Source organism: Odocoileus virginianus, chromosome 26 (assembly GCF_023699985.2).
Source record: "Odocoileus virginianus isolate 20LAN1187 ecotype Illinois chromosome 26, Ovbor_1.2, whole genome shotgun sequence".
Taxonomy (NCBI): Eukaryota; Metazoa; Chordata; class Mammalia; order Artiodactyla; family Cervidae; genus Odocoileus; species Odocoileus virginianus.
In genome coordinates, this window is record NC_069699.1 from 35,644,917 (window position 1) to 35,668,736 (window position 23,820).

The window sequence follows — 23,820 nt, forward strand, 5'->3', positions numbered from 1 at the left end:
TGGGAGTAGGGCGTTGAGCTAGAAATTTGCACAAGCATGCCAGCATTTTTTAAAAACAAATTCGGAATTTGTTCATTTTGGGGTCAATTCTGCAATTGTTTTAAAGAAACCTTACAAAACTGCTTATAATTAGTCCAGACCTCATTAATGAAGAGAGCTCTCCAAGTTCACAGATAAAGCACTCAAAGTTGCCCAAAATTTACATTTAAATTGAGGTTAAGTACTACACATGAATGCTAGAGTGTGGGATTACCTGTGATAAATCAGGATACATTTATAGACCGACTTGGGCCTGCTTATTAGCAAAATAAAATTGGAGAGATTTAAATATATTCCAATAAAGGGGAAAAGAAAATGATTCTGTTTCTCCATTTCTAACAAAAGAGGTGTGAGTCTATTATAAAATATTAAATTTAAAGAGCTTATCTCAACAGCCACCAAGGGCCTTGTACTGAGGTTTCTCATTCTGAACGTGGTTAAGTACCCTCCTTGTTCAAATACTTATTTGTTAAAATTTGTTTTTTTCTAAAAGGATTTATATTAACATTTAAATTCATTTCCCCAGGAAGCTCAGTGTGTAATGGTTTATTGGCTTATTTCTCAAAGGATGGCAAAATGGAAAATTGGAGGGAGTTTAGCATTAGCATATATTTTGTTTGTTTAATGAAAGAATGTACAATCAATAATTATGCTTTGAATTTATATAATACTTCTCATCGGGGGACCCCCGACTCCTTCACGTAGATAGTCCTCATAATGGAAAAGAGAAAAAGCTCACATACCTGGAGCTAGGAGAGAAGTAATTTATTTTTGCAAGCCCCAGAGTAGAAACTTTCAGTTCACGGGGAGCAAACTACTCAAGTTTTCTGAGTCTGGTTCTCCATCCTTAAAATAGGGATAAAAACCCACATCACAGATTCACTGTGCAGGTTACATGGCACATATATGGGACACTCTGCGCTGTACCTGGCACTCTCTAGGTATTTCTGTAGCAGGAGCAGGGTGGGGTGGGGGGAGATAGTTCTGCTCTGTTGCCCACGGGAGGAGGTAGGATGAATTGTTGACATCCACCCTGGCTTAGCCGGGCCTTCAGCAGTCATAGAAAGGGAGCTTCTAGTCCCCAACCCAAAGACCTGGTAACTGAAGTCTGTTTTCTGTTACACCTCAAAGCAAAGGGGAGATCTCACCAATGAGACTTATAAAACAGGTGACCAGTGGGCAGGACCTAAATGTTTGTGGGGGGAGGAAATTGATCTGGCAATTGGTTCTGTCAGCTGAAATTATTGGGCAGGTCAAATTATTGGGGGCAGAGGTCAAAAAAAGTCAAGTGTTGGAAATGTCATTTGGCTCGACCCACTTCCTGTGAGCCAGGCTTGGATTTATTGTCAAAATGAGGACAAAGTGGATTCTACGTCGACACGAAAAGGAACAAAAATCAATTTTCAAGTTTCCTCCCCCTAAGGAGACAGAGAAAATGATGCAGTATGTCCCCAAATGTGGTACATTTTCCACCAACAGTGTACAATCTCATAGTAACAAAAACTGCAACCAAGCCTTATAAACAACCTCTGTGTGCGAGGTGTTGTTCGAAGCACTTTACGTTTAACCTTCACAACAATCTCCCTGCAAGATAAGGAAATGGTGGCCCTGCAAGGCTGGCTTGCTGAGGATCCCACGGTTCATAAGAGGCACAGCTGAGCCGTAATGTTCTTAAACACTACATCATCTGCCTGATATGATTTCCTTTAGTGCATAGACAAACATCTTTTTATGGAAAACTGAGAAACTATTTTAATGGATATTAGGAAAAATACGATCAGCATGTCAGATGTGCTCTTTCACCATGATTTCACCCATTAGTATGCCTTGGGACAAAGCTCAACTTTAAAATTAAGTTCCTTAGAGTATTTTTGCACCTGGTGGCTCAGACAATAATATTATAGCAAATGTTTTAATGAGTAATTTTCCAGAAAACGTTAGTACAGGATACACATGTACTATAAATACATTCTTCACCCAGAGTAAATGATAGTTCACTTCTCAATAATCATTTACTTCTCGAAAGAGCCCTAGGAGGGGAGTAATAGGACCCCCGTGTTTCACAGTGGGGAAACTGAGGCGCAGGGAGGTTCAGTGGCTGCCACGGTCACCGGACGAGCTGATGGCTGCATGAACATTCACGTGCTAGCCGTTGATACATAGAGCCACTGACCCCGGCTCCCAAGGGTCAATGGTGTGTGTCTGCTTCCAGCTCTGCCTTCAGTGAGGGCACATTGGAAGCTCAGACTCAGCCTTGGGGCGAGTATTTACACCATGAAACTGTCAAGCACTACACTTCAGCATTGGTGGGTTTTGATTGTTTTTGTCTTGAAGAGCCAGTCTACCAGCTCACCAGCAAATATCACCTATTAAATCAGTAGTCCCCAAACCAGAATGTGCAGAGGTGATAGTTGGCAAGGTTTTTTGGTTTGTTTCGGTTGTTTCTGCTGTTTTAATAGAGATTCCCGGTCCCTAGCCTCTGGAAATTCTGACTCAGCCATTCTGGGGTGAAGCCTGGAGATCTCTAAGAAGCTGTCCACTAGATTCTGGTATTTTGCACAACTTTGGGATCCATTGGGCTAAATGAGTGATTCTTAACCTTTGTTGTATACTGGAAACATGGGGAGTTTTTTACAAGTATCACTATGAAGTTGCTTGGCAGCTTAAAGCGGAATCTCTGGGTATGGGGTCTAGGCATTACTATCTTTCAAAGCTTCCCATATCCTTCTCATTTGCAGCCAGGTTTAGGAGCTCTTGGATAAAATCATCTTTTAAGTTGTTTCTAGCTCTGGTGAGTTGACCTCTGTTGCCCTGTGAGGTTTTTGGCACACGGTTTATTGGTTTAGTTTCTTGTGGGGACTAGTATTTAGTTACCGCAGAGGTTTGTCTCTTAATTATCTCCACTAAGAGAGACAAGCGCTGTTACCAGTCATTCAACACATTGCGTGATCCCCAAAGCACATCTCTTTGTCTTAGGTGGAGTATTTGCCCCTTCAGTACAGAGCAGATTTGCATTCCTAATTAGGGCTTGCTTTAGGATGCTGGAAATTTGAATTCGTTTCCCTCAAGCTCAGAAATATCCTGGGAGGAACATGCCATGATTAAAATGTCCTATTTCTTCCAAGCCACCAAGTGGCTTCTTCAAATTATGTCTTCCACACATGGATTATAGTTAACTATATTGGGATTTATATAGTCATTATTTAATTATTTTCTAAAATCTACATCTCATGCTGTCAGTCTGTCCAAGGCACGTTTAAAATAAATAATGTAATTGTGAAATATTAAAAACCATCCCCTAAAGTTTTTCCCATTGTTACTAGATAGCCATGTGGTTTAAAGTGAAATGACAGTCATTCAGTTGTGTCCGACTCTTTGCAACACCATGGACTGTAGTCCATGGAATTCTCCAGGCCAGAACACTGGAGTGCGTGGCCTTTCCCTTCTCTAGGGGATCTTCCCAACCCAGGGATCAAACCCAGGTCTCCTGCATTGGAGGCTGATTCTTTACCAGCTGAGCCACAAGGGAAGCTTCATTTATCTAATAGCATCAGTTGTTTAACCAAGAATGTTTTTCATCTATATCTACAAGTTAGCTTGTTGGTCAGTGAACAGTTACGAGTTTAACCAGTTTGGTTGAAAACCTGCTTAGAATGCATTGCACAACCTTCTCTACCTTTTTAAATGGGAACTAACAGTTCTTGAACCTTTTCCCTGTAACCAAGGATCCCCAGTGGCCATTTAGTGACCTGCTCCCACAAGGACTTCCCAAGACGTAGCCCTTCACAGCCCCAAACCTCAGTGTATGCTGAGTCTACATGTCTGATGCTCCAGTTTGGCAGCCTTCTCCCACAGGCTAAGGGTATCAGGAAAGGTGATAACTTTTGTCAGCACCTCTGTTTCAAATAAGTCCCCTCATCGCCCTTCCTGGTCCACCAAAGGAACAAAAAGTTGGTCAAAAACATGGGGACCAGAGGACTTTGAGAAAACACGTTTTCATGCAGATTTGGTCTTTTTTTTTTTTTTTTTTGACATTGGTTTCTCTGAGGCAACTTTTTCCTTCTTGGTTCCAAAATAGATTCCAGAGGTAGGTAAGGGTCATGAAGTGACATAATCTTGTGGGGGATGCGGGGATGAGAATCACAGTGGCTTATGTTTGAATAGCGATTTATGGCCTTTGAGGCAGTTTAACTTCCATTATTTTAGCTGATGATCATAACAATCCTTGAAGGTAAGTAGGGAAGCTGTTATTAATCCCATTTTACAGATGGTTATAACCAAAACCCAGAGAAGTTGAAAGGATTTTCGTGTGGGGGATCAAATAAAAATCCATGTAGTGTGACTGAGTAGTTTAAGTAAGGAGGTGGGACAGAGGCTTATTCATTCACGATTTTGTTCATTTGGAAAATATTTAGTGAGCACATACTATGTGCCATCATTTCTGTGCTGAGGATACAATAAAAAAAATAGATCAGATAAGGTCCCTGTATTCATGGAGCTTATGTGCTAAGTGGGAGAAGACAAAAAGCAAATAAATCTATTATACAGTGTCAGATGTTGGTGAGTGCTATGAAGAAAAGTAAAAGCTCAGTCAAAAACTCAGTTTTTTAACTCCCTGGGTGAGTTGAACTGCACTAATATTTATTTTCAAAGTTTTTAAAGCATAAATGAAAAGCCCCTTTAAGGACAGCAATTTAGTGAAAAGAGAAGGAGGGGTGAAAATAACTGTTATTGTAGATCACTGTTGTGGTTACAAATAGGTCTGCTGAATTTGGCTTTGAATCTTAGCTCTAAGATGGCTGCCTGCATCCAGGAAACGTCTGCCACAAGTATCACCAGGGAAGAAATGGAAACAATAATAAGTTTCTCAAGTGCCCCAGGTAGGGGTCCCCATCACCACTGAGGACGCCCTGTGATGTGCGGCTGCCAAAGGGAGTGGAGGAGAGAGTTGCCAGCTTAGAACTGATAGCTATCACTTCCATCTCATTGGAGAACCTCTACGGTTTTGTATCATAAAACTGCAACAATTATAGGACCATCACACAGCCTGCTCAATCCATTCGCTGAAAATTGCTTGAAAGTGTAGCAGTTGACTACTGTGGCTTTGAGCTGTCCTCATTGTTTTTCAAATTAATACCTTGTCATTGTTTCAGCAGGTGTTAAGAAATGTTACTAGCGTCCCAGGGGCCAGGCATTGGCCCTTTGCTTGATAATTGTTTGCTTTGTATCAGGAAAAAAAAAAATACAGTCCTACTGTTTCCAAACCTTCCTCATTTTCACCCTGGAAATTACACAGAAGTGTTAACTAACTTCAATTTGCAGTGCCTGACAGTCACGTCTTGTAGAGAAATGATACTTTGTGATCTAAGGTAAAATCACAGTAATGAAAACTAATCTTTTTAGTTATTAGCAAACATACATATCGACTGTGGAAATTTAAGGGATTTGTGGCAGCTCTCCTAATGACCCATATTACAGTGTTTTAATAGGTTTCTTTGGAGATAACTTTGATTGCGACAGCTCAAGCAGTATGCATTCTTAGTTTTGTTTGGTTTTTCTTACCATAAATGATTTTGTAACTACTGAATGAGACCACCTGCTTACCTTTCCAGAACATCTAATTTATTTAAAAGTCTAATCCTTCCCCCTCCCCATCTTTTTGAATCCTTGGACTCTAAAGCTATACCCAGGAAGCAAAGACAATTGGTTGAATGTCTCCTTTGAGTAAACTAATAAGGAAATACTCACTATATACTCAGGTTAAACTACCCCCACAATATGACTTGGGTAGGAGGCTGTATAGATTGAAACAGAATTTTTTTACTTGTCACATCCTCAGTTTTTTAAATTGAGGGGATCAGGGAAAGCTGTCACTTTTTTAATATTACTTAAGGACAGACAGTGGAAGATAGAGTATTTTTGAGTATTTTTTGATGGAGCTTTCAACCAAAAGAAAAACCAGAGAATATCTCTGGGTTATCTGGTGAAGATTTATCCATTAGAGTATCTTTGCCAGAAAAAAAATAATAATAATAATAGGAAAAAAAAAAAAAAACCTGTACAACCCTGCAATCTCAATTCCCCTCTTGCCAGGTTGAATTTCTAGAAAGAACTGGAGATTTTAATATCAGTTTCAGTTCCTGGAATCTCAGTCCAGGCTGTGGAGAGTGATGCCATATATGGTGGACCCTCTGGATACAGTGTACTCTGGACAGCTCCCGGCTCTAGGGGAGAGCTTCAAACTCCAGGGGAAGTACTGGGGGTCCAGGCAGGGTGAAGTGGGAAGAGCATGCAGGGGTAGTCGAGAAAGAGCCACTGTCTGAGAATTCCATGTTCACATTCTCCTGTCTCTTTGCAGAAACCTGGGATGGACGTGGCCGATGCATACGTGACTTTCGTCCGCCACTCTCAGGATGTCCTTCGTGATAAGGTCAATGAGGAGATGTATATAGAAAGGTTATTTGATGTAAGTAAATGCCTTCTCCTCCTTGAAGGCCAAGGAGGAGACCCTCCAAAATGTGACAAAATAAAGAGACAGGAGGATAAGTCACATTTTGAGAAAATGGATTGGTCCTGATGCAAACTAAATCTTTTCCTTCCCTTCCGCCTTAGGCTCCTATCTGTCCTGTGTCTGTCCCCAACCCTCCCTGGCGTGGCCGTGTCTCAGTTCTCACCCGTGTGATACATAGCGCGGCACACAGCCTCGCACAAGCCGGCTCCTCCCTGCACGAAGCTTGTGAGGTGGCTGCTTCCTCTAACTGGCAAAGACCTTCCTGGGTCATGGTTCCCCTTCTTGCAACCCAGCCCTGCTCTAGGGAGATGTTCCCTGCCGCCCGGGAGACTGCGACTGGCCCTCTCCTGAGGGTGGTTCACAGCTGTGGCAGGAAACGTAGCATCGTTATCACTTGAAAGATGATTGCGTTTCTGGAAGACTAGAAATCTTTAGCTAGCCCTGGGTTTTGGCAAACACTTAATGTCAGCTCCTTGTTCTTTTGCTGTCCAAACTGGGGAGTCCCTTCCCCACCTTCCCCACCCCACCCTCTTAAAAATTTGGAAAAAGAAGCAGGGGTATAAAGAGCAGTTACATCAGGCTGCCAGACCTGGCTTGACGTTCAGAGAACAAATTTCTGAGGAGTAATAGTTACCAAGTAAACGTACTTCCACTGTGACTACATCTGCACTCCCAAAGCAAACCACTGAGGTAAAAAGCAAAAAATAAAAAGGAATCTGCTTCGGTCTCAAATTTTCTGCCTCTTTCAGGCCAAAGCAGATGGGGCTGCCTAATTTAGCCAGATATTTTGTTTCAAGTTCCCACCGAATTTGCCAGTGTAGACCCGGCCAGAGTGCATGGAAGCCGGCATACTTGTCTCCGTGTGGCTCTGATTGTACGGCCTACTTCTGTCTTGTGAAGCGTGAGCTCCTCCTGTCCAGGTTTCTGTATTTTGAGTGCCAGCTCGAACATTAATGTTTTGGTCTACTATGGAATCCGTGTTTCTATATTTTTTCCGCGATTGTGTTCAGCAATTTACATCGAGTTTGTGTGTGTGTGTGTGTGTGTGTGTGTGTGTGTGTGTGTGTGTTTTTGTTCCATGGCTAAGTGAGCTCATTGTTGGCACCGCTTAAGAATCTGCAGCTCCTGACTTTTCTGCGCTTTGTCTTCCAGCTCATTTGCTTTCCTCGTGTGTTGAAAAGGCTCCTGTCTTTTTTTTTTTTCTCTTTTCTAATCATCCCCTTTCTGTGTTCAATATCGCTCTTTCCTCTGCATCACCTTTCTTCGAGAAAACCCTTCTTACTTTTTAATTCCCACCCGTCCTCTCTCAGATTAAAATGGAACTTATCTCTCATGTCAAATGTTTTATCACATTATATCAAGTGGCATGAATTAGAATCAAATAATCTTCCTGTGTACATCTTCTAGCATGGCCCACATCCACTGAGAATGCCTCATACATGCATAAAGCTCACCGGCGGGCCCTCTGCCTTCTCTGCATGCGTGCCTTTATGAAAGTGCCAAGCCTGGAGTGTCTGGGGCCCGATCACCCAGCCAGCAGGCATTGAAAACAGTCAGGCAGCACCCTTGGGTCTGCGTTTTGGAGTGTGGACTCTCTGCCCATCTCCGCTGAATGAAATTCCAAGCCACAAATGTTCAGGAAGCCTGTGGGGTTGTTCTTTTCAATGCCTAGGTTGCCTTTTTTTTCTTTTCTTTGATCAGTATCTTCTAATTCTCAGTTTTGTGTGGCCCTCGTGTGCGTGTGTGTGCGTGTTTCTGTGTGAGACTGTGTGTGAGTAACCCAATGCTCTCCAGAACTTGCAGACATCTAATACTGAATTTCATATTGAATCCACAGTTTAGCCTATTATTTCATTGACAAATAACCCACTTTTTCCTCCTGTTTTTTTTTAATTAGAAGTCGTACATGGTGGGGGAAAAATGTTTTTAAGGTAGCTTTGTCGAAGGCAGCAAGGCAGATTGTCCTTTTCTGGGGCTTTTTTAAAGGGAAAGTACAACTAGATCTTGATTTAAAAAGTACGGTCGTAGTTTTGGCCAGCACAGATGGTAAACTGGACTTGCCCAACTGTTGAAGAACAGAGGCAAATTCAAGCCCTCTGGTCATTGGTGTGAATTAATAATCAAAAGAAACAGTACACAGAGTATGTTTCTCAGGATGCAAATTATGTTTAGAGTTATTCAAAAATTCACAAGTATGTCAGATCCCTTGTGGGATTACAAACTGACCAGCGTAAAATGGCATCAGTAACATTATCAGAATCCCCACAATTTAATCTCCCATTGTCCTAATTCTGTTTTTCCAAAGGAATCTTATTTGCACTTCCCTGAATATCTGAGTTTAAAACTTAACCATTACAATCATGCACTGAACATCACTCCCACCCCTGTGGGAAAAAATTTTTTCAGCAGTTTTATTTCAAGATAGCAAATTTCTGTGCCATTTACTTCTTTACTTCCCAAATAACCTTCTCCCCTAATTTACAGAATATTGGTGCTAGGCAACCTAACTGATGTCGTGCAGGAAAAGTTCTTGAATCTGTCATGATTTTAAAACATTTGTCATTCGATAAAACCCAGAGCTTCTCAAAAAGCTTCATTACCATGCAGCCCCAGTAATTTAATTCAGTACTTACTGTTTTTCTATAATCTAGCAGCAAAACATCAGATTACCAACATGTTTGATTATCTTCGACTTCTGTTTCCTCAAGTAGGGTGTTTCTTTCTTTACATATATGCTCTGGAAGGCCCTCATTGTCCACTAAGCTACCCAAGGGAATCAGAATGTTGAGGCAAAAAGGGTGTCTGTAAAACCTCTCACCCTACATTTCTTGCTACAGTGAACTTACCCTTTCAACTTCATTCTTAATGATAGTGATCCTGGGGCGGGTTTCTAAACAATTGGCGGAAAGCTATTGAGAAAAACTTGTTGATCTGAGAGGTGTCTCTTCCAAATTGTTGCATTTTGATAAATGGCAAAAATGAATAATAGAACATTAGCATTTTGAATGAGGAAAAATATATGTATCTCCGAGATTGTTTGCTGTTTGGAGGTTGTTGATTTTGATTATTGTGTCATTCTGTTTTTTAGTTCCTGCTGGCATCTGTCATTCAGAGGCGTGTTCTCAGAGTTCCCATTGTATTTTTAACGGTGTTTCAAAGTCTCAGTTTGATTTACTTGGGAAGTCCTTTAAGTTCTTGTTATTCAGGATTATTTTCATTTGCTTTTCTTTTTTATTTTTTTTTTTGCCTCTGAGTGTACCTTGTGGAAGAGGCTGGATGGCTTCAGTGTGTATCTGTTCCTGAGAATATTTAGACTAATACCCAGTCATTTAATGAGTGCATCTTCCGTTTTAACCAAGCACCGATCTCCATGTTCTCTCTCTCTGTCTCTGTCTGAGCTGGGTTTTTTTTTTTTCCTCATCATTGTACTTCTGGCTGGAATTGGGTGTTTGTGGGAGATTATCGGCATAGCATTTGGGGCTCTATATTTAATGTTCTGCATTTTTATCTATTTTATTATGTAACTTAAGAACAGCTTTCCAAATTCATCTTCGCCAAAAAATTTTTTTTTAAACAGGCATTTTCTAGGTTGATTGAAGAAATACAGTCAAGCATAATGTTGTCTCACCAAGTCTTTTCAATGCAGTGAAAAGTTTCCCTGTTTATTAATCATTGATTCACATAGTCCTCCTATAAAATGCTAGCAACCTTTTTAGTCATGCACCTAAAAAAAACACTGATCAGTTCAAAATTAAGTGCTGACAGGAAAAGAATCCTTAAACTGTTTTTCTTGGTATTTCAGATATGTAGCTGTACATTTTTTCATCTGCATATTTGTAATTTTTTTTTTTTTTGGCTAAAAAAAATGGTGAGCCATTGTAAACCAGTTCTAATTGCTACAAAATAACAGTTTATAATATTTTGGGGAGAAAGAAGATGCAGAGGCTTAGAGCAAGCAAATATGCCGATATATACAATCATAGGAAATCAAAATTATATTAAAGATGCTGAATTCTGAAAAGAGAATCTGATTGCTGTCAGACTCAAGTGAGAGCTTGGCCTCTTTGAAAATTATTGCTGACTTTTAAAGAAAATATAAAACATGGAGATGAATAATCTCCATATTCCTGAAGCAGCAGCTTGAAAAGGAAAGCACAGCCCAAGAAATAACTCAAAGATAGCGATTTAAAGCTTGAGTGTCCATAAATCATGCAGATAGCTTCCCCCCACCTCCTCTGGTGATTAATTCACCATTTTCCCCCGAAACAAAAACATGCTTTTGGAAATTAGAGATCAGATCATCAAGAGAAGCACCTAAGATTTCAAGGTCTAAACAAAAATTAATTTATTTTCTTTCCTCCTTGTACTTCTTGAAGACACAGACTGAGAAGAAAATCGGGATTAAAAGAGATGTGCTTAGGGTGAATTCATCTGCTTAAACCTCACAGGCTCGGAGATGAGTGATTAAAAAGCCATCTCGAACTTGGATGGCATCCACACTGGGGGTAATGCTGCATGCACACCGCCTTCCCCAGGCCCCCTTGTCACCGTGAACCAGACCTAGGGCACACTGGGCTGGAGATGATACGTGGATTATATAGGTCAATTATACACTTAATCTGCCTTCTGGAGGATTAAGTATTTGCAGATTGACTCTGCATTTGGCTTCTCCGTGGCAGTTATCAGATCAGGAAAGGGCCCCCTCACCACACCGTCTCATAAGCACTTAATCAGGCAGCGCAGTCAGGTTCGGTTGGGGCCGCCGCCCCATATTCTCTGCCTTTCACGGATTTTAATTTGCTGTTCCATTATCAAATCTTGTATTTGTCCACTTTATGTGTCAGCCCAGTAATTGAGTGTGAATATGTCCCTTTAAAGGGGTAATTTGAAAACTGAAACCCCTGCCTATTAAAATGTTTGCTGTATTTATTTATATAAGACGCCACAGATAACCTGATTAAATTACAAAAGCACAACCTAAGTGAACATGTATCAATCAAAGTAGGAGCCATTCTGCTCGGGGAAAGAAGTCTACGGAAGACCAGGCAGCAAGAGAAACCTGTTCTGAGGCGATGTCTGTCCGGTGTGTGGCTAGCTGTGCCGCAGAGGGAAGTTACCTCCAAAAGAACGCAAGTGGGGAGAGCATACAAGATTCACCAACAGAATAGGTTGTGGTTCTAAGGGCTGATTAAAGAAAATCAAGGCATATGGAGTTCAAGACCCTGAGACAGTGAGTTATCTCCTCTAAAAGCAAGAAGCCAGCTTGGCTGCCCCTTCATGGGCATTCTTGGGTAGTGAGCCCGGGCCTGTCTTCTGGAACCTTCCGAATTCACCCTTGATCCTCACAAGCTGGGTGACCATGAACAAGGTACTTAATCTCTCAGAGTTTCAGCTGATTCATCTATGTAAGAGATGATAGTAAGCAGAAGCTTCTTGTGGAGTGGCTATGAGGGTGAAGCACCATACACTCCTGCCAACATCAGGCTCAGGAAGCGTTTGGTAAGTGTCAGCCACCACCGCCACCATTATCACATCATCGTCATCCCTGAAGTAGAAAGGCTTTTCCCAGGCATCTTTTTTTCTTGTTAAACAAAATCCCATATCCATGTGAAGGTGCTGTAAGAATCTTGCCGTCACTTGCAGGCATTAACTCCAAACTTGCTTAGAATTACAGGATGTACAGTAGCCTGGTACTGTTGGCAAAACATAGTTCTGAAGCAGGTAGAAGAATGGTGATCAGGGCTGGGGTTTTTGAAGTAAGCCAGACAGGAGAAGGGGTTCTGTTTTTGTCACTTCTGATCTGTTTAACTTCAGGTGAATTAGTTAACCTCTCTGAGCCTTAGTTTTCTGTGCTATGAAGAAACTGACTTCTTAACAGTTGTTTTGAGGACTGAAGAACATAATGAATATAGACTGCCATAGTTAAAAATTGGACCAGTCTTTTATCATCATCATCATCTCAGAACTATCTGTTCATTCCATCGAAACTGAAATGACCTAGCCCTACCCCCTAAACAAAGTGACAGGATATTGGCAAATAACTTATAGTTGACCTTCTGATTGGGGAAGGGAAGGATAGGAAGGAGTGACTATACCTTTTATCATTACAGAGGAAACAAATGTACATTTTAGACATTTAGAAAATACAGCTAAGCAAAAATAAGAAAATGTTACATGTCCAGCAGGCAGTGTTTATTCTTTGATTCTTTTTCTGTTTATGTATATGATATACTTTTAACCAAAGTAAGTGAGGAAAAATTGCTATTTTTAATTGATGGTCTTGATTCTCAGTGTCAGTAAGTGTTCATCTAATTCACTGTCCATATTCAAAATTTCCCACTTGTCCCCAAAATATTCTTTATAGTTGGTTTGTGCAACCCAGGCTGTGATTCAGGGCCACATGTTGTTTCTGGTGGAGATGCACGTTCAGTTTCTTTTTTACCAGCACTGGCCCTTTTTTCATGATCCTGACTTAAAGGGACCGTCGTGCTAATTGTTCTGCAGACTGGAGGAGTTTATTACCATCTAAACATAGAACTAATTTAAGGAAGAAAAAAATATGTATCTAGCTGAATTCAACCAAGTAGTTCTTTTGGACATAATTAGTAACTCAGCATAATTCAACCAGGGTTTTTGTGTGTGTGTGTGTGTGTGTGTGTGTGTGTGTGTGTGTGTGTTTAAAGCTGTTCTCTGTATGTAAGGAAAATTTCTGAACCTAGTTTTAAAATAAAGAAAAAGCTAAACCACAAGGACTTCACGGAGGTCAGGAACAAGTTGCCCATATGAAGAGCTATGGTGATTTTATTTCCTGCACTAAGGCACAGGTATCTGAGCTGAAGGAGGAAATCTGAAGTCCCAGTTCAGTGTTTCTCATCTCACTGTAACTGCTTTGGTGAAATCTTGGGCTGGGAACTTAGACTGGCCTCCCCCACTCCCCACCTCACATCGTTTGGAAGGGTTCTTTGTTAATTCTGCTAGGATTTTCTCTGATGTTATCAATCTGAAATTAAGCCCTTCAAATCAGTCTGAAGCTGAGCTTTTCAATACTCCTCAGATCCAGCTTTAATTGAACTATGACCTCAACCCCATCATCCTCAGTGATGAGGCTAAAGAGCGTTTTCTCCAGGCTCCTAGGATATCCTTGAGAATCTGTGTGATTATATATACTGGAACAGGAAAACAAATCCAGAATGAATCAGGAAATATAGGAAAGGGAAGATCACTGATTTTTTTTTCCCACCTGATCGTGAATCCCAAGGTAAATTTTGGCAGTTCAGACATGTCCTGGGCCAAGTATCATTTCCCAAGTAGAATGTGGAAACGGAACACAGAGTCAGAGGGAATTGAGAAGTGGAAAACCTGTCCATCTCACCTTGATTTGTAACATTATAAGGAATATAAAATACACACACACACACACATATGATTAGGGTTTGAGTTCTTGCACATGAACCTCAGACTTGGGACCATTCCAAGCTGAAATTAGAAAACAGTTCATGTTCATGACTTTTATCCAGTGCTCCTTAAAGACCCAATGTCTTCATGACTTCCCTGGTTCCCATCATGTAAATCTGCTTTTAGCAAATGTGCTATTTGCTCCACTATTAAGGTGAAGAAGACTTAGTTCTGCCCTTGTTGGAATATTTGCAGTTTATTCAGATATTAAGCCCAAAGAGTAAGGCACAAATAATGGTGATCTTGGACATGACCAAAAGCAAACTCTACTAGAATGGGAGGGGGTGGAAAGAAGAATGTTTTCATGCCTCTGATGCCGTGTGGCAGTGAATCTAATTTTCAAATACATATCCTTCACAATAACTAGTAAATGATAGCAATTATTTTGCATTTCAAGTCTTAGGTATAGAAACACATTTCTGTTCCACAGGCTTCTTTCCATGCCTGAGGTTTCAACAGTTGTGCATGCGGAAAAGATAAGGAGGCATTAATAGATTTGTATTATTTTGATTAATTGTATCAAATGGGCTATTACTATCCAAAAGGAAGTGTTTATTTTTTGTTAGCATCATTCTTACAGATTTATATTTCAAGGCCATGTCTTCAAGTAGTTCTTTCTGATCTAGATATTGTCTCTAAAGCCATTCATAGAAATAGATCTCATTTACTTTCAGGCAAACTTGACATAAAACCAGTCTTGAATTTTTGCTGGAGCTTGCGCCTACCAAAGAGTTTTGCTAAGTATCTTTATCAGAACAGCTTTCTGTGTTCCAAGAGACATTTGGTGAATACAGTTAATTTGTTTTCTTTTCCAGCGTAGAATGTTCCAATAGTCATACTAAGAAGCCAAGCTGATTGCTCTGTTACATGAAGGTCACAGTATCCTTGCTAACATGACCCACACAATACTTTTGTGTCTTAGAAAAGGTTTGTTTTTTTCTTATGGCAGACTTATGGCATGCAGGCAGTAAGTGACAGACTCACACATGTACATGCATGCACACACACACACACCATACACACAGGCACACACAGTAGCCAAGGCACATTTTGTGGAACAAATATTATCACACTGAGTTTCAAGATACGAGATGTACTAAATCCCCAAATACTTCCCTCCTTGCAGTGCTCTGTAGAGGTTACTATCATAAGATTTCACTGTCTTTTGATGTCTAAGTCATATTCGCTTGCCCTAAAATTTTTTAATGAATGGATTTTAAATATCATCTAGGTTCTTATTATTCAAAGTGTGGTTCTGTGGATCATGAGCATCTGTCTCCTCTGGGAGTACAGAATTGCAGCCCAACCCCAGCTGAAACGGATCTGAATCTACATTTTAACAAGATCCTCTGTTGATTTAACGTTTGAGAAGTACTGGGTAAGATCAGTGACTCTCTTATATGCCTGTGACTCACAATAAGAAGCACATTTTTATATTACAACCCAGTATGTATTTATGCACATACACACAGCAACAAAAGTTTATGAAACAGTTTTCACCCTGTGTGAGGTGCAGTGTGATATCTTCTTTCCCGTCTTTCAGAAATCTTGATGGTAACCAATGAAATAATTTCATCATATGATGTGCAGATTGTAAGAGGTCCTTAGCAGAGGTTCTCACTCTCGGCACTACTGACATTTGAAGCCAGGTAGTTCCTGTTGTGGGTGTGCTGGCCTGTGTGCTGAAGGATGTTGAGCAGCCCCCTGGCTTCTACCCTCTAGGTGCCAGGGGCAACCCCTTCTCAACTGTAATGACCCAAACTCTAGACGTTTCCAGAAGTACCCATGGAGCGGGGGGTACCAAAATCACTCCTGTTTGAGAACCACTGATCTGGATGATCCAGAGGTTAATGCTCCACATAAACAAGGGAGCCTTACATCTCTACGTGTCACGTGTCCCTCTGCCACCGCCATCGCTCACATTGAGAAGTATGTGTAGCGTCAACAACAAAGAATCCACTTGTCAACCCCAGAGGTGACATGGAGGCTGTGCCTGTCTTGGAAGTAGATTATGTCTGGGGGGCTTCGTGCAGTGAGAGGACAAGCTTGTGAGACATCCAGGAGTCTCCATCTCCCTCACCGTGTGTCCCGGGATGAGTCGCTTAGAGCCGGGTGAGGGATCCAGAGCAGCAAGTTGGATCAGCGGTACAGATTCCCACTTTGACCTCCCTCAGTTGCTTTGCTTTTTATAATTTCATCAGGACCTTGGTTAAAAAAAAGTTGTTGTTTTTTTTTTGCTTCTACTCGGTGGCTACAAGTTATTTTTGTGTCCAAAAACCTGAAAAGAAGGTTCAACTTGAATACTTCGTTCGCCCTAAATTCCCAGTTCAGAAGAAAACAGTTAACAGCCTCCTGTTCTGTTAAACTCCTGCTAAGTGGACTAAAAATCCAGTTAATGGAGTCTAGCAATTTGCCACCAGTATGAATATTCCTGTATCACAAGGCTAATAATGATTGCACTACTTGCCACATTGGGTCACCTTGACTGCCTTTGGCAGAATTTTTCACCCTAGCCATCCCTGGACTAACTAATGCCTGTTATACCAACAAATCTCCAGGTCTTGCCCAGGATGGGATTATTATTAATTACCAGATCTTCATGCCATCCAGAATATAAAAGATCCTATCATATTTTGTGTAAAAAAATTTTTTTTGGCAAAGAACAAATAATATGTAAACCAAGTTAAATTCATGAGTTTTCCAGTACAATTCTCTTAAGTCAGTGGGGTTTTTTTCCCCCCACTTGGCTTTTAAAAAATTTTTTTCTACAATTTTTAAAGGTTACTTTCCATTTACATTTACTGCAAAACATTAGTTGTTTTCTTCATGTCATACAAGACATCCTTGAGCCTGTTTTACACCTTTTTTAAGGAAGAGAACCATCACCTCTTTTTGTTCAAAAACTTCATTATTTGGCCTAGGGATCCATCCTGTTAAAGAGAAGAGACCCAGCTATCAGGTACCTCACTGATTTGGGGAGTACTAGACCAGTGGTTTTTTTTTTTTAACCCAGAGGTGGTTTCACCTCGCAGAGACCATTCAACAATGTCTGGTGACATTTTCAGTTGTCACAGGTAGAAATGTGCTGTTAGCATCTAGGGAGTAGAGACCAGGAATGCTGCACTGGACAGCCCCACAACAAAGAATTATCTACCTCAAAATGTCTGTAATTAAAAAAATCCTTTGTCTTCAATGATATGGGTTGTTTAAATGTTGGTAAAAATCATGCAATTCTCTTCGGATCATTTTCTTACCAAGGGATTCCGATTTCTGACTCTAAAGAATACTCGACTTTGGAGATTTATCAGAAACTAGTCCAAAATCCTTTTGATAAGCTTCATCCAAAGACCTCTTTTTAGGGTCTCAAAAATAAAAACCAAAGAATCTTTAACACCTGCCTTTCTCATCTTGAGCTTAACACTTATCTGTGAGTGGTTCCCATGAAACTTCAGCACTGCAGTTAACCTCCAATCTTGTCAGTTAAATGAATCACCACACCTTCCTTTTACTAAAAAGTGTCCTTTCAAGTGTTTAAGGAACTAACTTCTTTATGTCAAGCAGACATTAAGAGCATAGGCTTTGTAGTAAGACAGCCCCAAGGTCAGTTTTTGGGTCTACAACTGCTTACCTGTTGTGTGACTTTGAGTAACCTTGATTTCCTAAATAGGGATAAAAACAGTACCTACCTCTTTGGATTAGAGCAACTAAACGAGGCAACGAATAAACCGTGTGATGCTTGGCGCATTAAAATTACTCCACAAATGCCCCTCCTTGTTGCTGTCCCCATCAGTAGTGGTAGCACCGTGAAAACCAACGCAGATTCTGGCCTAACACTAAAGCAGGCTTTGCGACACAGAAAAGTAATGATATATTCCTTGTCAACAGGAATTTGAAAAGCCAGAGATGAAATAGTCAGAGAATATAATAATAAGTAACAAAGAACCCAGTTGTGCTACAGGATCTCTAAAGAAAAAAATTTTTTTCTAATTGAAGTATAGTTGATTTAAAATACTATGTCAGTTTTTCTTTGTCTGCAAAGTGATGGAGCTATATAAAGAGAGAATTTTCAGATTCTTTTCCATTCTGGTGTATTATAAAATATTGAATATAATTACCAGTGCTATAAAGTAGGATTTTGTTCCCCTATTTTATATATAGTAGTTAGTATCTGCTAATCCCAAACTCCTGATTTATCCCTCCCCGACTCTGTTTCCCCTTTGGTAACCGAAAGTTTGTTTTCTATGTCTCTGAGTCTGCTTATATTATGTAAGTCCATTTGTATCATATTTTAGACTCCACACATAAGTGATACCCTATGATACTTGTCTTTCTCTGACTTACTTCACTTAGTGTGAGAATCTCTAGGTCCATCCAATCCATGTTATTGTATGATTTCATTCTTTCTTATGGATGAGTAATATTCATATATATATACACACACACACCCCACATCTTCTTTAACCATTCATCTGTCAATAGACTCTTAGATTGCTTCCATGTCCTGGCTATTGTGAAGAATACTGCTACGAACACTGGGGTGTGTGTATCTTTTCAAATCAGAGTTTTCTCCAGATATATGCCCAAAAGTGGCATTTCTGGATCATATGATAGCTCTACTTTTAGTTTTTTAAGGAACCTCCAACTGTTTTTCCATAGTGGCTATACCAGTTTACATTCCCACCAACAGTGTAGGAGGGTTCCCTTAAGGAAATCTGCTTTAAACTAGAGCAAAGTCCTGTAGGATGGAGCCTTAAGAGATAGTGCCCCGGAGGAGCCAGCCTGGGCAGGCGTCTTGGATTTAGAGAAGAGAAAGAGATAGGATTCTGTGCTCAGGTGCTATGCAGGGAGACAGTATTGCTTCTTCTGGGAGCGTCCCTGACTCACCACCACCGTAGGTTCATCAGCCTCAGCAGGAGTTATGTTTGGATATGTCCTTTCAGAACTTCAGTGATAGCTTCACCCAGGTTATGATGACTCCAGTCCAGGCATCTGGATATTTGCCATGTAGGCATCAGCTGCTCCATCATCTTAAGGACTAAATTCTTTTTACATTAATAGGTATTGTTTTGTCTTTTAATATGTGCATGTTAACCAGAGGTGTACATAAGAATTACTTACATATTTTTGTGAGCCATAGTTCTCTCATACATTTTTAGCTTTACCTAATGTCCTTTTTCTGTTCAAGGATCCTGTTGATCATATCTCAGTATATTCAGTTGTGTGTCATGTTAGGCTCCTTTTTGAATAACATGAAATTTTAAGGAATGTTGGTCAGATATGTAGGATACCCCTCTGTTAATTGTCTGATTTTTTTAATCATATTTAGACAGGGCTTTAGAATTTGGGGGTTTTATATATATATTTTATTTTAAAAGTGTATTCATTCCAGCTGTATACTGCAGATTCTGAGTCAGTAAATGTAAGATAAAGCTCAAGCATCTGTTTTTTGAAACAAGTCCAAGGGTTCAATCCAATCATGAATCTCTGACTTAGAGCAGTATTTTCTGCATTGTGAATCATTTTGCCCACCCAGAGTTTATTTGGAAACGATTTGGAGACATTTTTGACAGTCACACCTCTGGGGTTGTGGGAAGGGTGCTACTAAGATCTGATGGTAGATGGTCAACATGACACTGCACCAGAAAATCCCTACAACAGAGAATTATCTGACCCCAAATTTCAACACTAGTAAGGTTGGTAAGTCCTGATTTAGTAAAAAAGACATGTTTAGTTCTATTATTTTTAGTAATAACCTTTCCATCTTGTGGCCAACAAAACTACTTTATAACCTTTCTATTTATATATATATAGCAAGCATACAAAGAGATAGGAGAAGGTACTATTATTTCCATTTTTAAGATAGGAACCTAAGGTCCAAAAAGAGCTTGCCCAAGACCCCCAAGTCCCAGGGACCCCATCTCTTGAAACTGGCTTTCCCACCTCTGCCACCCTCCACCTCCACCACACTGAAAGCAGCCGTATTCTCTCTCTCACTCACCGTTGCATCCATGAACTCTCAGTAACTGTGTGTTAAACAGGTATTGATGAATCCCTAGCCTGTCTCATGGACCTTGTCGAAGATTTTTTAAAAGGACTTTGTAATTTCCAATGCTAACTCAAAAATAGTAATTAAATCCTTTAGATGTCTCACTATGGATTTTTGCAACTATTTTTATTTTCAGAAACCTTGAATATATAGTATTCTGGTTAATTTAATGAGGAAAGAATTGTTTGGGTCCATTTGGCTCTTCAGCTTTCCAGTTATTTTGAAGATTTATTAGAAAACCTTTTTCTCTTTCAACCCCTACTTTGGATAGACTTTCTAAAATGTCTTAGGTCTATTTTCTGCCTTACTGAGCATTTGAAACCAGATCTAATTCTCTGGGTCAGCATCTTTCAGGGCTCTGGCTTTACCCTGCTTAACCCCAAGTGACACTTTCCAGTCATGAAGGTGTAGAGAGAGAGAGTTATCCAGTATTGCTAATAGCTTCCCCAACTCCAAATACAGTGCTCCTCCTGTCATACCCATGCCTTAGGAAGATGGGGCTGAAATGTTTACCAGCCCAAAATGCATTCTGAAAGTTGCTTTTATGAGTCAGTCCCAAAGAGGACTTGTGAAGGGAGGGAAGAGGATTGCTTTCTAGGTACAAACAGGGAGGAAGCATCCCAATAATTGACAAGTTTAATAATAATGATAATGTTTATTTAGTCTTTCTTTTATGTATATCTCTTGACTGTTCATTGACGGTAACCACATCGTCTCATTAAAAGTGTTATTTCTTGTAAGTCCTTTTCACAGCCCTAGAAAGTAGATACATAATGAACCCCACTTTACAGCTACTGAGGCTGATGGAAGCCAATATTTATGGGGTACCATCTATGTACCAGGGTTACAGTTCTAGGAAGTTAATGTAATCATTTGTGTAACTCTCATAACTTTCTTGTGAAGTGGGTTTTTACAAAGAAGTTGAGTCACTGAGAGGTGAATTGACATCAGTAAATTCAGAAGCCAGGGAAGTGATCAGTCCTAGATCAAAGTCCTTTCTTTCCAATGCAAAGTAGACACCTAACCATGATATCTTTCAGAAAAAAAAAACTATAGTCTTCAAATGTGCGCCCTCATATTCCCATCCAGTGAGAGCTCTGCTTCCCACATTCATCCACCACGCATGTAACAGTAACACAGTCATTATTTCCTGCCTGCTACCGAAGCGGTACTCCACACTGAAATTGCAGTTGTGACCCCCAAGTAGAAAATAGCTTGTTAGTCACGGCTTGTCCACTAACAATGATGGGAGTTGCATAGCTAATCAGACAGACTCTTTATTGAAAACTCAACCCAGCCTCTTCCTGAATGTGAGGATTTTGTCATCAAGCTGGAGTTCCACCTGTACCAGCAGATCTAGACCTAAAGGTGGGAGAACTCAGAAAGCTCTACTGTCCCCACTTTAGGGTGAAACCCCATCCTCAGCAGAAAGGGACCGCAGCACAGTGGGGAAGCTTGCATGCCATATGTGCTGCAAAAGCCACTTCTACCTAGGCTTTCAGCTTTCAGTCTGTATTTCCCTCTGGGTGCTGTCTAAGATCCTTTATCCCATAAGAATAAAGTTTTGTGGTTTATTTGAGGCCAGGTAACACAATACCATTACATCCCAGACAGTTGATAAATGGTTTAGGGTAGCAGCTTAAGTTCCTTAAGCAAACCTTGACACAAGTGGTATAATTCAGCAACAATGCCCCAGAGTCTCCTACGAGGCCCCATGGACTCCTTTAACCTGCCCACATAGCTGCGTTGTCAATGGCACTATGAAGTTTCACAGATCAGCAGGGCTTTACAGGAGGGGGAAAGTACAGAATAACACGGTTATACAATCCATTCGTAACACAAATGCAGTTGCAACTAAATCATTATGTGGTCATTATCCAACAATGCCTGAGATGTCAGCAATGTGAAAGTTTGCGATCAGGTTTCACCAAAGTCCTTCCTTGACTTATTTCCAGCCGAAGATTATGATAAACAATCTGACAGGGTGATAAAAGAGGAAGGAAGAAGGGAAGGGAAGGAAGGAAGGAGGGAGAAAGGGAGGGAAGAAGGAATTGTGTGTGTGTGTGTGTGTGTGTGTGTGTGTGTGTATGTGTGTGTGCTGAAGCCTTAAAGAGCTTACCAGATAGATCGTCAGCTGTCAGCCAACCCTTGAAAGTAGCAAATCCCTTGGCCGCTGGAAAGTTGTCTCTCCACATTGTTTCTAAAGAGTTTGTTTATTGAAAATATGTCTGCTTTGGGCATTCAGCTTCCTTAGTGAGTGCAGGCTCACGGGTGGCAGCAAGGTCCAGCAGTGGTATACTGTTCACTAAAGCTCACTTCTGCCTGTGGTTTCTGGAAGTCACCAGCTAGTGGTGACCACTGCATGGGAGGACGTGGATGCAGACGTGCTCGGATCCTCTTACAGGCTCCCCACTTGGCTTACAGAGAACTAGAGACATGAAGGCCTGATGGCCCGTGCTGGTGCACATTAGAAATAAATCTGGGCACTCAGCTTAGAGAACTCATGAACAGCAAGATGCACAAAGATGAGTGATTCTGCGTTTAGCTCAGCTTTTGTGAGCCTGGCCAGGCAAGGGGGTTTACTACAAGAAGCATGTAAATAATGCAACCTGCTTTACAAAGGAAAACAGAATGAAATTAATCCAAGACATCCGTGGCGTGATACTATTTTCTGCCCTCAGCTTTTCTTTTTATAACTTGAGACACAGCCTAACAGTCCAGCACAAACAATATCATGCTCAAAAAAAAAAAAAACACCCAGACCCAGGGCATCCTTCAGTCCTTAGGATAGAACTTGGAATCAAGTCTTCAGCCTGTCACACAGTATTATTATTAAATCTATAATGTGATCACAGCCAAATCTTTGGCTTGGGCACAGTCCCCCCATTCTCCCTCCTTTTGGGGGGAAAAGGGGGGAAGCATTGGGAGGGGCCAAGGAACCAAGCCAATCAAAGTTAAAATAAAGTCTCTTTCTAGCAAGACTACTGTCTATAACATGTTGTTCCTTATAGAAAGTGGGATATGGTGGCATTTGCTTGATTAACTTGCTCGACAAAAGTGACAGCTGCTGTGGGTGCCTGCGGATAAGCTGCACGGCGCAGTTCCGCCTTTGTACATCTGTCAGCAGAAAGGGAAGAATAAAGAGTGAAAAGAGACAAATTGGTCCCAAAAGACACTCCATTCAACTTAGGAGGTTTGCCCCATTCAGGCACTCGCTGTGCGCCTCAAGTACTGAGAGCTTATTCAATTTCATTCACTCTTTCGAATGAACCCACAAGTGTTTAATTTCTTATTCTGTCGCCTCAAAAAAAGGAAGGGGGGGTGGAGAAGGGGGAGGGAGCCTTGTGGACGGAAAGCATTAATGGCAAGGCAGAGGGATTCAGCCTGCACATATTAACTCATGGCTAATTTACGGTTTAACTCTCTGCGCTCAGGTCCTAGACCCATCTGAATGCTGCACAGGGCACCTGACGCAGCCTTCCTGTCTCCTGGCTGGTGGATCCAAAAGCATCTGTAGACAGCGAGGGCACCCAGCAGGCTCAGGTGCATGGCTTGAGTGAGGACGGTGGTCTGAGGCTCATGCCCTTTGCGGAGATGAGGTGGCGAGCTCCCGAGAAGGAGGTTTGGGTTAGTGATCTGGCAAATGTAAAGTTTTTTTCTTTTTTCATCCCTCCCAGAAAGGTAAAAAAAAAAAAAAAAAAAAAGAGTCACACTGAGTGAGAAGTAATAAGTGGGGAATATGGTTTACAGAGATTAAAAATAAAGCAAG

General features: G+C 40.8%; 1 protein-coding gene across 17 annotated transcripts in view; it reads left to right on the top strand.

Annotated features, from left to right (window-relative positions):
• The window catches only part of CADPS (calcium dependent secretion activator), a 479,809-nt gene that overhangs the window by 435,242 nt on the left and 20,747 nt on the right, over positions 1 to 23,820 (top strand). For all 17 annotated transcript variants that reach the window (XM_070455753.1, XM_070455747.1, XM_070455750.1 and 14 more), the window contains one exon: positions 6,398 to 6,505. In XM_070455753.1, the coding sequence (XP_070311854.1) occupies positions 6,398 to 6,505 (108 nt within the window). The remainder of the gene's footprint in view (positions 1 to 6,397; positions 6,506 to 23,820) is intronic.